Here is a 16,069-nt window from a genome sequence, read left to right as displayed (position 1 = left end):
GACACAGGTGCAAAAACTTGAATTCAAACCCACCGTCTGCTGATCAGAAACACTTAAACACTTGACCGAGCCATATCACAGCTGTAGACAACATTAATCTTCAAGCAAGTAAACCCTACATGATGGTTTGTGTTGTGTATTTTAAACTTTTTATAATATCACTTGAGAATTAACTTGCCAAAGATTTTTGACAAGATTTTTCTAAAGAAAGTAACAAACAATTTTTTTTTGGAAAGACAGATTTGGGTGTTTTCAAATGCTATTTGTGATACAGAAATCATGTTATAAACATCTTCCATTAACATTACATAGCAACACAGTACGCCATCTTCTAGAACAGAAGCATAAAGAACACTGACAAGAACTGAACAACAGAGGGCGCTATGACACATTTATGGTAAACTCTTCAACTCAGGTTTTTTTTTCTTTCAACTAGGCAATTTTTTTTAATTCTCATGAGAACCATCTGACCATCCCAAATCATTTTTAGGAACTCCAGAGCTTTGAATGAGACAAATAATCGTTAAAAAACAGTGATCGCAGTTTGAATATGATAAATTATGTAAAGTCGTTTTTAGAAGTCAACTTTGATGATCAAAGAACGAAAGAACAAAACCGGAAATAATCTACACATTTTGACATTTCATATACCTCCAACTAAAAGCAGTTCAAATAGTCCTGAAAACATTGCAATAAGGTTCCATATGAAAAGGTTGCGTCATGTATTCATTTTTGTAAAAGACACCGGACACTATTGGTACATGTAATTGTCAAAGACCAGTCTTCTCACTTGGTGTATCTCAACATATGCGTAAAATAACAAACCTGTGAAAATTTGAGCTCAATTGGTCATCGAAGTTGGGACATAAAAATGGGAGAAAAAACAACCCTTGTCACACAAAGTTGTGTGCTTTCAGATGCTTGATTTCGAGACCTCAAAATCGAATTCTGAGGTCTCAAAATCAAATTCATGAAAAAATTACTTCTTTCTCGAAAACTACGTTACTTCAGAGGGAGCCATTTCTCACTATGTTTTATACTATCAACCTCTACCCATTACTCGTTCTAAAGTAAGTTTGAATGCTAACAATTATTTTGAGTATGACCAATAGTGTCAACTGCCTTTTAACATAATGCTGATTTATAGACAAACTTATCAACATACAATAAAATTCTCCGGTGAAAGTTTCAGCTAAATCCCAGTGTCTACTCAATCAGGACACAGCAACAAAAGTGGACCTTTTTTTTTTTACAAAGACTGTCGAACCCATCCTCGTTTAGGGAGGTGATAACGGGTACTAATTGATTTCTGGCCACAGCATTCACAATCGGACACCACATAAAGCAAGTTTTGTCCACATACGTTTTGTCAAATTTTCCACAAACTTTTACATCTTTGAAGCAAATAAGCTTTCCGATGGAAATCACAATTTCTTTTTGAGGTCATTACCAAAGTATCACAGTACCTTTAATACCTATCCATACTTCAATTTATCTCAACATTTTATGTGAAATTCTTAAGAAAGTTTAGAAGTCTCCAACACGACTGTAGTTGATAACTTTGGCTTACACACCGATGTCACGCTTGATCTCATTTGGTTTCTTCAGCAAGATTTAACCTAATATTCTGCAGCAGCGTTTTAGCTACAAACTAAAACGATATTCGGCTTATAACTTCTGCAGCAGTGTTTGTGCCACTGACTAAAACAGTTTTCCATTAAGTTCGTATACAAACCGACAAGGAGTCAACCAACATCTTTTCCGTATTGTTTCATAAGCGATCGAATCGCCCGTGCACGGAGTTCCAATTCAAGCACTTCCAGTTCTTGAGCAACTTTACGCCCCGACTTTGCCGGCGTTGCCCCAAGCGAAGCCCCTTGGGGTGGTTGAGGGCGCTCTGATGGTTCCTGAACCTTCCCAAGGTTTGCGATGTCGACAACGTTTTTATTGGTTTCGTTTGCATTTGAACCATCATCGATATCATTATCAATTTCACTTTGGACGTCAATATCAACCTCATCATTGACACTGACATCATCCTCCGCATCGTTGCTACCAGCATCACGATCCGAATCATCAACACTATCATCAGTTTCTACGAGCTTACAACTCTCCTTTGCGTCGATGTCAAAGTTATCCTCCCCGGCAAGGACATTCAACGTGTCATCCGTTGTGACATCCTTTTCAATAATTGTCTTAATGTCAACAGAATCAATGGCATCGTCATTGTCACCAGTGTCACTGTCATTGTCCTGGTTACCTTGGTTAGCGAGAGAATCCTCAGCATTCGTAGGAATTGTCTTGGGCTGTGATTCCTCGGTTTCCTGGGTTACTTCATCCTCTACTGAGACTGCCACTCCATGGCTTGTCTCTTGGTCTTCATCCATTTGCTCATCACCCTCGAGTCTCGATAACTCCTCCACCTCTTCCTTGGTGGACACAACACTTTCTTCATCAGTTTCTATGGAACAATTTGTACAATTTTAACTTTTGATTAGAAACTTGGAAATCAGAAGCAAACAAAAAATACCTTCAAACTTAGAGAGCCATCTATTATTCTGCTTGGTTAAAGGGAAGGTACACGGTTGGTAATTACTCAAAACAAATATTAACTTACAACACTGTAGAGCTGTTGATAGTATAAAACATTGTGAGAAACGGCTCCCTCTGAAGTAGCATAGATTTTGAGAAAGCGGTAATTTCTCACTAAAACTATAAAAGACTTATAGCTAGAAGTCTTTTATTCCTATCTGAAAGCACACCAATTCGTCCAACAAATGTGTTTTCTCTCTCATCATTTTCTCGCAACTTCAGTGACCAATTGAGCTCAAATTTTCACAGGCTTGTTATTTTATGCCTATGTTGGGATACACCAAGTGAGAAGACTTGTCTTTGACGATTACCAAACGTGTACCTTCCCTTTAAACAAAAAAATCAAGGATACGCTTGGAAGAGTGTTGGTACGTTAATCTGTAGGTCAATGGTTCAAGTCCTGCTCCAGTCAATTTTTCCTTTGCTCAAACCCAAATTATCTTAAAATGAACTCTGGTGGTTTAGGACTTGACAATAATAAGGAATGTATGAGAAAGATATACAAACTTAAGACTCTCTCGAATGTCTGAACAATGTTGTTATCAGTGTTGTAGCTCGACTAAGCTTGGGCGATATCGATTTATTTTATTCACGATATATCGCCGACAATATATCGCGATATTCGATATAATCGCGATTAATGAAATTTGACATCATCAGTCTTAAAACTCCAAGTGAAAGTTGTAGAAGAGACAGTCCTAGTATAACAGAGGTGTTCTAATGACCTATTCTTCTGGTTTTACTCCAAACCTATGGGGTATCAGCTAGCAAATACATCGCGATATTGAATCGATATATCGATATATCGCAATAATCGCGATTATATCGCGATATAACGATATTTTGATTAAAACCAAATCCATCCGATATCGAAATCGTGTCCAAATTAATATCGCGATATTCTGTGCTGGGCAGCACAGTGTATTTTGATGAGAGTGCTGGGCAAAATTTGATAGTTCTGAGCAGGCCAACCCTTACCACCCATCGTGGCTACAACACTGGTTGTTATACTTTGGCAATATTAGCCATGGCATGTCATAGCCTAGCGGTGAAAGGCAGTGGACACTATTGGTAATTACTCAAAAAAGTTATCAGCATAAAACCTTTCTTGGTGACGAGTAATGGGGAGAGGTTGATGGTAAAAAACATTGTGAGAAACGGCTCCCTCTGAAGTGCCATAGTTTTCGAGAAAGAAGTAATTTATCACGAATTTGATTTCGAGACCTCAGATTTAGAATTTGAGGTCTCGAAATCAACCATCTAAACGCACACAACTTCGTGTGACAAGGGTGTTTTTTTCTTTCATTATTATCTCGCAACTTTGATGACCGATTGAGCTTAAATTTTCACAGGTTTGTTAGTTTATGCATATGTTGAGATACACCAACTCTGAAGGCTAGTCTTTGACAATTACCAATAGTGTCCACTGCATTTAAGAGCACAGGATTCAAGCTCTGGTATTTGATCAGTAGAGTGTGGATTTGAATCCTTGTCGTGACACTTGTGTCCTTAAAGCAAGACACTTAATAATGATTGCTTCGTTAAAGTTGAGGGGCTCATACTTTCTGCTCTACAAGTCAGGCTTCTGAAGGATGATACCCAAGCCTACATCCATGTGGACTGTTGCTTCGTAAAAGTTGGGGAAGAAGTGCTTTCTGCTCTACCAGGCAGGCTTCTAATGGATGATACCCAAGCCTACATCCACATGGACTGTAAATAGGGTAACCCTGGTGTTTCAGTCCCAGGAGTAGGTGGCAACGGCTCCTGGAAAAATAGTTGATTGTAGCCCACATCTTGAAGTGGCCTTCAGGCCTTGTGTGTCTGGAGACTTCAATAACAAAAAAGCAGTATTAAAATAAAAATATTACTAGACTCTTACCGACTTCATCGCTCGTCAATTCTCCTTCCTCAAACTCTTCACCCTCAGTTGGTACAATTTTTATGCGTCGAAACTTCTTGGGTTTCTTAACTTCCACGACAAGCTCCTCCTCTTGACTATCTTCTCCAAATCCTAGCTCCTTCTCCTCCTCCTCCTCATTGGGCTCTGCATCCTCATTCTCATCTACTTCTTCGTCTTGCCTACATTCCATCTTCTCCTCTACATCACCATCGGCTCTGGCGGTCTCATTTTGCCAACTTTCATCAACACTTGCACCTTCTTCGTCTGCGCATTCTAAACCTGAACAAAGTTGTGGTTAAGTAGGATCGGAAACTTTGCAAGGTGGGAGCATAATCAGGTAAGGTTTGTAAAAAAAAAGAGTAGTGTTGGTTTAAAACAGGAACCGGTGGTTGACAACTCAATATTTAAATTTCAAACAGTATGCTCTGATCATCTTCATCCTGAAGGCGATCAGAGCATAATGAACAAAAGACGATAACAGCATACTGATCGAAAGACGATTAGAGCATACTGATCGAAATGTGGAGTTGTCAAACACCGATTCTTTTCAGAACCATCACTACTCAAAAGAGATTTTACACATGGTGCTATCGCAAAACCTTTCTAAAAGTTGTGGTTAAAGCCATTATACACTTTCAGTAAACAGTATTGTCCAAGTCCCACACTTTGTGTATCACAACTTATATATAAAACAACAAACCTGTGAAAATTAAGGCTCAATCGGTCATCGGAGTCGGGAGAAAATAACGGGAACCCACTCTTGTTTCCGCGCGTTTCGCCGTGTCATGACATGTGTTTAAAAAATATCTGTCATTCTCGCTAACGAGAATTTATATTGTTTTACCGTTTTCTCAAAAAGTAAAGCATGTCATGGACTAATATTTCAAGAGAAGTCTTTCACCATTACCTTCTGTAAACCCTGTAAATTATTTGTAAATCTGTGATTTTTTTTTTTTTTTTTTCTGTACCGAAAGGGTCCAATGGCTTTAAAGGTAGGGTCTTAAATTTGTAGGTACCTTCTACAAAAATTAATGACTATAAAAACTTATTTGGTGAGATTCACTGTCCAGCTGTTGATATTATACAAATATTGACTGCTTCGAGTGCTATGGTTAAATCTATGACTCCAAAGGTGATCCCCGGAGCGTTCTGTTCTGAAGCCAAGGGAAAATAGAATGCTACGGGGATCACCGAGGGAGTCATAGTTTTAACCATAGCACGAGTAAAAGCAGTCAATGTTTGTTTTATAACACCCCAAACATTTCTAAATACTGTACTATTAAGTTACAGACCTGAATGCTACAATCCGCAGACGACGCGAATACAAATTGCAAAAACTTTTACTGTGCTGCATGTAGTGTCGTGCAATCCGAAACGGTTACAGACTATTAATTTATCATCCTAGTACACGCAACGGACGTCTGGGTACTGCACGCCGTGTGATAGTCTTCGGACTAGCGCATGGCAAACCGATGCACTATCACACGCCGTCGTCTAGCAAAACTAAGACATGTCATGTGACGCGCTCTAAACCAATGAACAGGCAGAATATTGGTAAGGGGTGTTATAATAAAAGCTATTTTGAAACATGATTCTAGTAAATATAACATCTGGCTTCTTGTCCCAGCCGAGGGACAAAGCAACTAAGGTTTTTAAAGTAGTTTGCTCGAGGACCAAGACCGGGACTTGAACCTACCCTCGGTAGATCAGAAACACTACATTTTGAATCTTGTGGTGGCTTTCACAAAGAGTTAAGACTACAATCCCGGCCATATCTTGTTGGGCCCACGCCCCCTGTGCCCCCTTCAATATTGGCTCTCATAAATTGCACAGTCGTCGCTACCATCAACATTGAGCGGGGGAAGGGGGGGTTGGGAGAATGTTTATAGTCGTATTGGGAATGGGTGGCCCAAACATTTTGGCTGGGATTGTAGTCTTATCTTGTGTTGGGACAAGTTACTTACCATAACTTAGGACTAGCCTTTAGTAACTCCTAGAACTAGTCCTATTAAAGCTAGGACTATCTTTGTGAAATCGACCCCTGAGCTCTTAACTGTTTGGCAATGACAAACCATGTGAAGCATTTGACTGAATCAAGCCTGGAATTGCATCTCTCAAAGGGCAAGACCATTTTGATTTCACAAAGGGCACTATTTGAAAATCATAAAGTCAATGGATGGTAATGTTTTGAAAGGCACATTAGGCTAAGACCAGGGGCAATGAAGGCGATGGTCTCCGTTTAATTCCAGGCCGGCTGTATAAATCAGACCTAGTAATACATACCAGCGTCATTCTCATCCTCACTATCTCCTTGGATAGCCTCCTCTCCAGCCGCTTCTTCATGCACAGACGCTTCTTCCTCCACATCGACAGTAACCGGCGATGCATGCGGCAGGGCAGAGGTGGAGTCTATCACCTCGCTGTTGATGACATCCTTCTTGTCATCTCGCCTGCGGAGGACTTTCTCGATGTCCGAGTCTGATTCTTCATCTTCTGAAGAGGACTGCATCTCTTCCCCTAGGAATATCGGAATTAAAAAAAACCTTTATGGCAATGTATACCTTTGGCTATTCAGTATTGACAAGCAGCCCCATTTCATGTGAAAAAGCTAGTGGACAAAAATTTGTTCGCTGGGGTGCCCGTTGCAAAGTTCCAAATCAAATTAAAACCAAATAAAAAGGCAAACAACCCTCAGTGTGACAAATAACATTAACAGGTTTAGAGCACCCTTATAAATTTTTCCTCGAAGAAGTGCCCCTTCTAGAACAATTTAAAGCAAGAGACCAACCTGCCAGGATAGATGCGATCCTTGACTTGGACATTCCTTCCAGTTGGATAAGACATAAACTCTTTAAGTTCTCAATGGCAAGTCCCTACAAAAACAAACAAATTGATAAGATTTTAAACTTGAATCAAAGAATTGGGGTAACACGTACTCTCCGCTAGGATCTAGTCTATACGTTATACAATTGTTGCATGCTGTTTGGGGTCCATGGTGTTCTGTACACTTGAAGGTGCCATTTGCCCCCCGAGGGTGTACAAAACCCATGAATCCCGTCACAGTGTGCAACAATTAGTTTGTTTTACCATGGTCTCTGATATCCGCTGGGAACGATCAAAGAAAGGTACACCGGTAAACAAACTCATGTTCACCTCCGCACTATGGGTTATGCGTATCGCGCATCCTTAGCCAAAGGCAAGCCCTCAGGTGCCATTTTCCCCCCAAGGGTGTGAAAACCCATGGACCCCAGTCACAGCGTGCAACAATTGTTTTGTTATACCTTGGTAACATCATATATTATAACACCCCTTGCAAAGATTCTGCCTGCTCATTGGTTTAGAGCGCGTCACATGACATGTCTTAGTTTTGCTACACGACGGCCGTCGGTTTGCCATGCGCTAGTCCAAAGACTAGCACATGCCGCCGTGCGCTAGTCCGACAGACTAGCGCACGGCGTGCAGTACCCAGACGTCCGTTGCGTGTACGAGGATGATAAATTAATAGTCTGTAACCATTTCGGATTGCACGACACGACATGCAACACATTCAGCAAAAGTGTTTGCAATCTGTATTCGCGTCGTCCGTGGATTGTAGCATTCAGGTCTGTAACTTAATAATAATAGTACAGTATTTAGAAATGTTTGGGGTGTTATAAAACAAATATTGACTGCTTTTACTCGTGCAATGGTTAAAAACTTTGACTCCCTCGGTGATCCCCGGAGCGTTCTATTTTCCCTCGGCGAGAACGCTACAGGGATCACCTCGGGAGTCATAGTTTTAACCATAGCACTCGAAGCAGTCAATATTTGTATATTAGCCTCTGCCGTGTATTTTGTTTGTCTAGCCTGTCTTGTGTTTTCTTTCTTCTGTATAGTATTTTATGTTGTTTGTCTGTCCATAGGTTAATGCACAAAAGCCCCTGCTTCACCCTAACCTAACTGTTGTCCTACTTCAAAAGCTTCCTAATATGTAACTATCTAAATCATTGTAAACTTTCATATCCTAAGATACTAAGTAATACTGAAAACTACTCATAATTTGAATATAATAATTATAAAACTTTGTAAAATGTGTCAGTTTAAATGTAGGGCAACAATGAAATAAATGTGTGCAAATAAAACATTGTTATTCCTCTTCTCAAAGTTCTGTTGTCATCTTCAAAATTATTTCGACAGACTAAGCATAGTTTTATAGGCAGACAAACAGTTCATACAAGAACAAATTATTTAGTGTTCCCTCAGACGTTTCTTACACAGCGCTGAAAATCGATCAACACCACTTTTCATGTTACCCGACCCCTGATCCGTGTAACTTGTTTCTTTGTGTTATACCACCTGATTGGATCTCGACCAATAAAACTACACAATTTTTTTATCAGAAAATTTGTTAACTTCCCTAGTCGACTGACCATCCTGTGATCCTTGTCGATAATTTATTTAGTTATTTATTTATTTTGGTTTATAGCCATTGGACCCTTTCGGTACAGAAGAAGGAAAAAAAGTTCACAGATTTACAAATAATTTAAAGGGTTTACAGAAGGTAATGGTGAAAGACTTCTCTTGAAATATTAGCCTTGCTCAAGGCAGTCGAATTATTCACTCCGAAAAAAGACCGCCGCTGTATAAAAACCCACCCGTATTCACTGTGCGTAAAACCCACCCGTATTCACTGTGCGTAACATCGCACGACACGATGCCCCCGTACACTATCCGCATGCGGAGGCCGTTAGGCCGACAGCCTTGTAGGATCTGTGTTGAAGCCACTGACCTCATTACTATAATAAGCGAAGAGTTCCCACGGTCAGCTCATTACCATAATGCCCGCGAAAGACGAGACATGTTTACCTCACACACCACCACCACAGACACATGATAGGGTCCAAAGGTCGTGATAAGGGAAGTGCGTGATTGGACGTCAAAATGAATAATTCATTTGCCTCACATCCTGTGTTGTCTGATAGGTCTGACGAACGATATACATATTCATGAGCTGCATACTAGCATATCCTAGAGCCCCCCCAATTTCGTCCACTATTGGAATTTTTTCAATACAACACATTAAAACGGGAAGATACAGATCCGACAAGGCTGTCGGCCTGACGGCCTCCGTATGCGGTTAGTGGTGTACGAGTGCGATGACTTGTGTGAACAGTATTCGTGCAATGTGACAGTGTGTATACGGGTGGGTCATTCGGTGTGATCGCACACACCATGCACAGGGTATACGGCGGGTGGGTTTACAGCTGCGTCTTTTCGGAGCGAATAATGCGACTGCCTTGAGCAAGGCTATTGAAATATTAGTCCATGAAATGCTTTACTTTTTGAGAAAAGTGGTAAAACAATATAAATTCTCGTTAACGAGAATTACGGATTTGTTATAAACATGACACGGCGAAACGCACGAAAACAGGAGCGGGTTTTCCCGTTATTTTCTCCCAACTCCGATGTCCGATTGAGCCTAAATTTCCACAGGATTGTTATTATATATATAAGTTGTGATACACGAAGTGTGGGACTTGGACAATACTGTTTACCGAAAGTGTATAATGGCTTTAAAACACAACACATTGTCGGTAGCATTACATAGCAACACTAAAATCCAACCCTACCTTGAGTATCTCAGGCAGCATGGCTTGTAACTTATTAGCTTTAATGACGCTCTTAAACATGTGCTGCAGCATAAGCTCCCTGTTTTTGATGTAGTCACGTATAGGTTTGACGTCATTCTCGAGGTCAACATCAGAGTCTGGCTCAACTGGGTCGGATTTCTTCACACTCAATGACTCCTTCTTAGACTTTTTGTTCTGAAAAAGAATTCGTTGATAATAAATACCGTTTCATTCTGTTGTGTGATTTTAGAAGTATTCGAGAACAAACTCCTTTTCATAATTATATAGTTATATTTTTATCATTGGCAGAGGTCTGGTTGTATAACCTTGACAGTAGGCCTGGGCGAATTATTCGAATATCCGGTTAATGGCGAATAGGTTTTCCTATCCATAACCGCGAATGCCTTTTTTTTCTTAACCGGATATCCGCATAGGGCGCGAATAGCTATTTATAAACCGGATAGTTCTGTAATTACAACCAAGTAACCGGATATTCTTTAATATCCGAATATCCGCGGACATCGGGCGACAACTGACATGAATGTTTTGTCTGAATCCTAATGAAACTTCTATTAAGACAGCATAAAACAGCATAAATTAAGTATTTAACTATGCTCACCTCCGTGAAGAGTCAAAACAATGACAATTCTGACGTAATTTGTTCAAAGATTACAAAAGTTTTCCTTCACGTAGAGTCATCCACGATCAAAAGAAAAAGCAAATCGCCATCTTTAAATTAGATCCGGTCATTTTTATGAATGAATCGAGTGACACTGTCTAAAACTAATATCAATCCGCCCAGAAGATCTCATTCACAAACGAACAGCGCCCTCTAGCGACAAAAAAAAATATTTTTAAATATTTTTTTTTTTTTTTTTTTTTTTATAGCGCCCTCTAGCGGCGAAAAAAACTATTCGAATATCCGGTTAATTTCGGATAGTTGGCCAGCGGTATCCGAATAACAAAATTTCACTATTCGCCCAGCACTACTTGACAGCCCCTGTCCAACTTGTAATCCTTGTGCACACATCTAAAGATTAAAATAAAACTAGACATGATTGCAAATGCAGAGCTGTTTCGTTAATAACATTTTCAAATTTCTCAACTGAAATTGACATTTTAATTTATGACCAATCCTGGTTATTTATGACCAATCCTGGCTATTTAAAAAAATAATTTAGATTATACCATGTACAGTTAGCAATTAATGAGGTGCAAAAAATGAAAAAAAATCATAAGAAATCATGTGATGACGTCATTATGACGCCATTTTATAATCCACAAGAACTTGCCAATATCTAACAACCTACCAAGTTTCAACAAAGTCGCATTATTACTTTAAGTTTATTAAGTTTACATTATTATGGGAGTCATACGACTTCAAAAAGTGCACCTTTAAGGCCGCATCACGTGACCTCTGATGACGTCATTGATCTGAAACTTCACACATATGATGCCTGCCTGGCAGTAAACGTGTGTGTAAAATTTGAAGTGATTAAACAAAACTTCACCACACATATCTTCAAAAAGTCCACTTTAAAGAGTTTTCAACCTGCCGCTAGAGGGCGCTGTTGCGTTTAGTGACGTCATCAATATTTTTTTTTAACTGCCCACCCTTGCTAGACACTATCATCGTTGAAACCAACTTCATAACTTTTGCCACTTTTGAAATAGAGGGCATTTCCGGTTTCGACCGGAAGTAGAGGTCATGTGAGGTCATGCACACAAAATAAAATGAAGACCTAATTTATCTCTACCCAGTCAAACAAAAACCTACGGTGTCTTGTGGCTGATTTGATATAGATTTTCAAACACTTAAAACACCTTTAAGATGACGTCACGTGACCAGTGATGACGTCATCATGACATCATACTATATGCAGACCATTACATCAATACCTTTCATACCTGAAAGTTTCATTAGTGTTCAAAGGTTTTGGAGGTACGTCGGCCGGTCGACCAAGTCAGAGCCAATGAACAGCTCTCCCTGGGTAGCTACACCCAATGTCGAACGTTGCTTTTCCTTTATTCTGATTCATTACAGCAGGGTGAATTTTCATGTATCGGCCTCTGCGATGACCAAACCCCCGGTAAGCTAATCGCGCTATTCAAAGGCGAATGGATAGACTGTGAGCTCGTGACATACAGAGTAAACAGCCAATGTGAGTTGAGACAGTCCTGCACTGTTTGTGTTACTTGGTATGTCACGAGCACACAATCTATTCATTCGCCTTTGAATAGCGCGGGTAAGCTTCAGGTTGTCCCTTTGCAAAATTACAATTCAACTATTAACATTTTAAAATTACATTTTAGAAGTGCCGTTTATCAGGGGAAAACTGCTGTGCCCCTTCAAGAGCGAGGTTCAAGGCTTTTACACTAGAAGATATTCAAAGGAGAAAAAAATTCCCACCTTATCTTTGTGCGACTTCTCTTTACTCAACTTCTTCTTTTTGGAGCTCTGTGAAGTCTTGTCCTCCGATTTGCGTTTCTTCTTTTTCTTGCTGGTTTCATTCATTTTCTTTTTGGTAGAGCTCCCCGAGGATGCTCCGTGGGAGGTTGGAGGTGGGTTGGCTGCTTCAGGTACAGTCTCTGATTGCGTGGAGTCTGGTAGCATTGCTTTACCTGGATTATGATATTTTACAAAACAACTGTGATTGTTATTAATAAGCTTGGGCGATATCGATTTATTTTATTCACGATATATCGCCGACAATATATCGCGATATTCGATATAATCGCGATTAATGAAATTTGACATCATCAGTCTTAAAACTCCAAGTGAAAGTTGTAGAAGAGACAGTCCTAGCATAAGAGAGGTGTTCTAATGACCTATTCTTCTGGTTTTACTCCAAACCTATGGGGTGCAAGATGTCTCCGCTAGCAAATACATCGCAATATTTAATAGATATATCGCGATTATCGCGATATATCGCGATATATCGATATTTCGATTAAAACCAAATCCATCCGATATCGAAATCGTGTCCAAATTAATATCGCGATATTCGATAATATCGTGATATCGCCCAAGCTTAGTTATTAATATTACTTATCTGACCCAAAATGGGCAAGTACAAGAGGATGAATAAAGGAGTAAACCAGCAAAAAAGTAAGCAAGCGAAAACAAAAAATATGATTGGCAGCATATTGCGCCAGAGCACCTTGTGGACCGATTACTCGGTGCTATGTAAATGGAGTAGGTCTCAAGACGTCTTTACACAATTTTGTCAATATTGTTAAAACCATTGCATGGTAAAGGAGTAGGTCTCCTAGTTCAAACATAGTCCCACATACCTTGCAGGAAAATACTGTATGTTAAAGTGCCTTGAGCGTCAATGAGTGACGAATATGCACGCTTTAAATAAGAAGCCACTACTATTGTTAAAATTATTAAATAAGAAAAAAAAAGCTGTTATTGAAACAATTTAACTATCGGTGCAACAGTTAGCAATTAGTTAACATGTGCTCAACTCCTGAGAAACATTTGGTGAGAAAACAGCCCTATGACGTCAAAATTCACTTCACATTGGCATTCGCAGGAAGTATGAAACGGGCTTTATAGTTCTAGAAGTACTCATTGATGCACCTACATTCCATTGTCCTCAGTTGGCTCACAACTTCAGAACCTCGTCAATGTATGAGAACACCAGGCATAGCCATCATCAAGAGACCTTTAGATTCACTGCAAGTAAATTTCAAAATATCTATGGTTAAAGGCAGTGGACACTATTGGTAATTACTCAAAATAATTATTGGCATAAAACCTTACTTTGTAACGAGTAATGGGGAGAGGTTGATGGTATAAAACATTGTGAGAAACAGCTCCCTCTGAAGTGACCTAGTTTTGGAGAGGGAGTAATTTTCCATGAATTTGATTTTGAGACCTCAAGTTTAGAACTTGAGGTCTCGAAATTAACCATCTAAAAGCATGCAACTTCGTGTGACAAGGGTGTTTTTTTCTTTCATAGTTATCTTGCAACTCTGACGACCGACCAAGCTCAAATTTTCACAGGTTTGTTATTTTATGCATATGTTGAGATACACCAAGTGAGAAGACTGATTTTTGACAATTACTAATAGTGTACACTGTCTTTAAGCGTAGTACACCCAATATCCATTTGATTTATTGTATAAAAAAATCATTCAAGCTTTCACTGGATAATTCAGCTCAATGCCGCTGTCACTGGCAGTGCCACTTTCAGTGTCATTGGCAGTGCAATGCCGCTGTCATTGGCAGTGCAATGCCGCTGTCATTGGCAGTGAGTGCAATGCCACTGTCACTGGCAGTGCAATGCCACTGTCAGTGTCAATGGCAGTGCAATGCCACTGTCACTGGCAGTGCAATGCTACTGTCACTGGCAGTGCAATGCCACTCTCGATGGCACTGCAATGCCACAACAATGCCACTGTCATTGGCAGTACAATGCCACTGTCACTGGCAGTACAATACCACTGTCATTGGCAGTGCAATGCCGCTGTCACTGGCAGTGCAATGCCAATGCCACTGTCACTGGCAGTGCAATGCCAATGCCACTGTCATTGGCAGTCTGGCAGTGCAACAGCAATGCCACTCTTGATGACACTCTTGAGGATGAATCAATTCGGACACCTACAGAGTCGAATTGCAATCATTATCAAGGTATATAAAACGCACTAATAAGGTACCTTTTTGCTAAGTTTTGAGGTGCTGGGCAGGCCCACTGCAGCAATATCATGATGATCTGGACTTCAATGACGGTCGATCTTGTTGATTAGTGCATGTGTGTGCGTGAGCACAAGTTTTGTTGTATACTTATTGCGTCTGGTACCTACTAATCCATTACACAAAAGTATAACCATAACGAGTACGATACCAGACTTTTGTCAAGCAAAGACCAAAAGAGGGCGCACTTTCAAAGTTCGCAGTTTGCCAGGTTCGCGGTTGTTATAAAAATGCGGGTCGTACATTTTTTTAAATAAACGTGGCCGAAAGAAAGCAGCTGATATCGTTTTGTCGGGGGAAAAAACAATATATATATATATAAATATATATAATGTGTTTTTAATGTTATGCATGTTGTATCGCCTAACACAGTAGTTGGAGTGGATTTATTTTATAGTCCATTGTATGTCAACTTGTTTTAGGGAAGGACTGAAAGAGTGACACCACATTTCTTTTTTGGTTGCACCGTTTTTAAAGAAAACGTCAACAGCTTCAAGTTTATAAAAGTTCAGTGATCTTGATCATATTCATGACTACCTCTGTAGATAGGTGCGTTTTTAACAAAGGACCCGAGCTAAAAGCGACACGGGACAGGAGTTGACAAAATCATTAAAATAAGTTTTGTCTGGTGATTATTTTTTGATAATAAGAGGTTCGTAGTCGTGACTAACATCTATATTAATGTTGCCTTTAGAAAACTAACCCTTTTCATCAGGAATTGACAAAGTTAAGCATATTTTTTATGGGATTTGAGGCATTGCGAGTTATCAAAAGGCCTATAGGTATGTAGGGCCCAAGTTGGTTTTCGGTAGTCCTAACACCGTGTTTGTGACTATAGTGCCAGAGAATTATTTTGTTCTTAAAAGAACTGCCTTAAAAGAACTGATTTATCGGATGTAGACTTATCAGTTCTGAAATAACTCTCCTGCTTTTTAACTAATACCCGAGTGGAAGGTGGATAGACAACTAGCTGGGACTACAACTTTAGCTTTTTATCATAATCGTAATTAACTGTACACACTATCATGGAGTCAGTTCTCGGATTAATCTCAACGTTTCTACTTGCTTGCTATAGTCATCGTCAGGAGACAATAAATACGAACAAAGTGGGTTTATTTGTGAGGTTGTTGGGGTGGAGGTGGTAAGATGGTAGGGGGCGGGGAGGGGGGGGGGGGCTAAATACTGCTGATGAAATAAGGTTTAGTATATTTTTTAATTTTTACAGATCTTCCAGGGTTATTGCAAGTAAAGACCTTGTCACCTCTA

General features: G+C 39.8%; 1 protein-coding gene across 2 annotated transcripts; it reads right to left on the bottom strand.

The window, feature by feature from the left end:
* Positions 1–204: 204 nt before the first annotated feature.
* LOC139946469 (uncharacterized) lies at positions 205–14,886 on the bottom strand. 2 transcript variants are annotated; one of them, XM_071944139.1, is made up of 8 exons: positions 14,767–14,886; positions 13,692–13,783; positions 12,512–12,723; positions 10,102–10,296; positions 7,281–7,365; positions 6,776–7,009; positions 4,472–4,765; positions 205–2,461 (listed from the first exon to the last, which is right to left on the bottom strand). In XM_071944139.1, the coding sequence occupies exons 2-8, from the start codon at positions 13,696–13,698 to the stop codon at positions 1,746–1,748; spliced, it is 1,743 nt and encodes a 580-aa protein (XP_071800240.1). In that variant the 5' UTR covers positions 13,699–13,783; positions 14,767–14,886; the 3' UTR covers positions 205–1,745. The 2 variants fall into 2 exon arrangements, with proteins under 2 accessions (XP_071800240.1, XP_071800239.1); XM_071944138.1 differs by having other exon boundaries at positions 206–2,461; positions 4,472–4,771.
* Positions 14,887–16,069: the final 1,183 nt, after the last annotated feature.

The sequence above is a fragment of the Asterias amurensis genome, chromosome 13 (assembly GCF_032118995.1).
Source record: "Asterias amurensis chromosome 13, ASM3211899v1".
Taxonomy (NCBI): Eukaryota; Metazoa; Echinodermata; class Asteroidea; order Forcipulatida; family Asteriidae; genus Asterias; species Asterias amurensis.
Note: the sequence above shows the minus strand (reverse complement) of the source record. Positions and strands in the feature narration are given on the sequence as shown.

Excerpts from the sequence above, each read along its gene's own strand:
- LOC139946469 (XM_071944138.1), bottom strand. Across the intron at positions 7,010-7,280 it reads GATCGCATCTATCCTGGCAG|GGGAAGAGATGCAGTCCTCT; the intron begins GTTGGTCTCTTG and ends CGATATTCCTAG. Across the intron at positions 4,772-6,775 it reads TGAGGATGAGAATGACGCTG|GTTTAGAATGCGCAGACGAA; the intron begins GTATGTATTACT and ends AACTTTGTTCAG.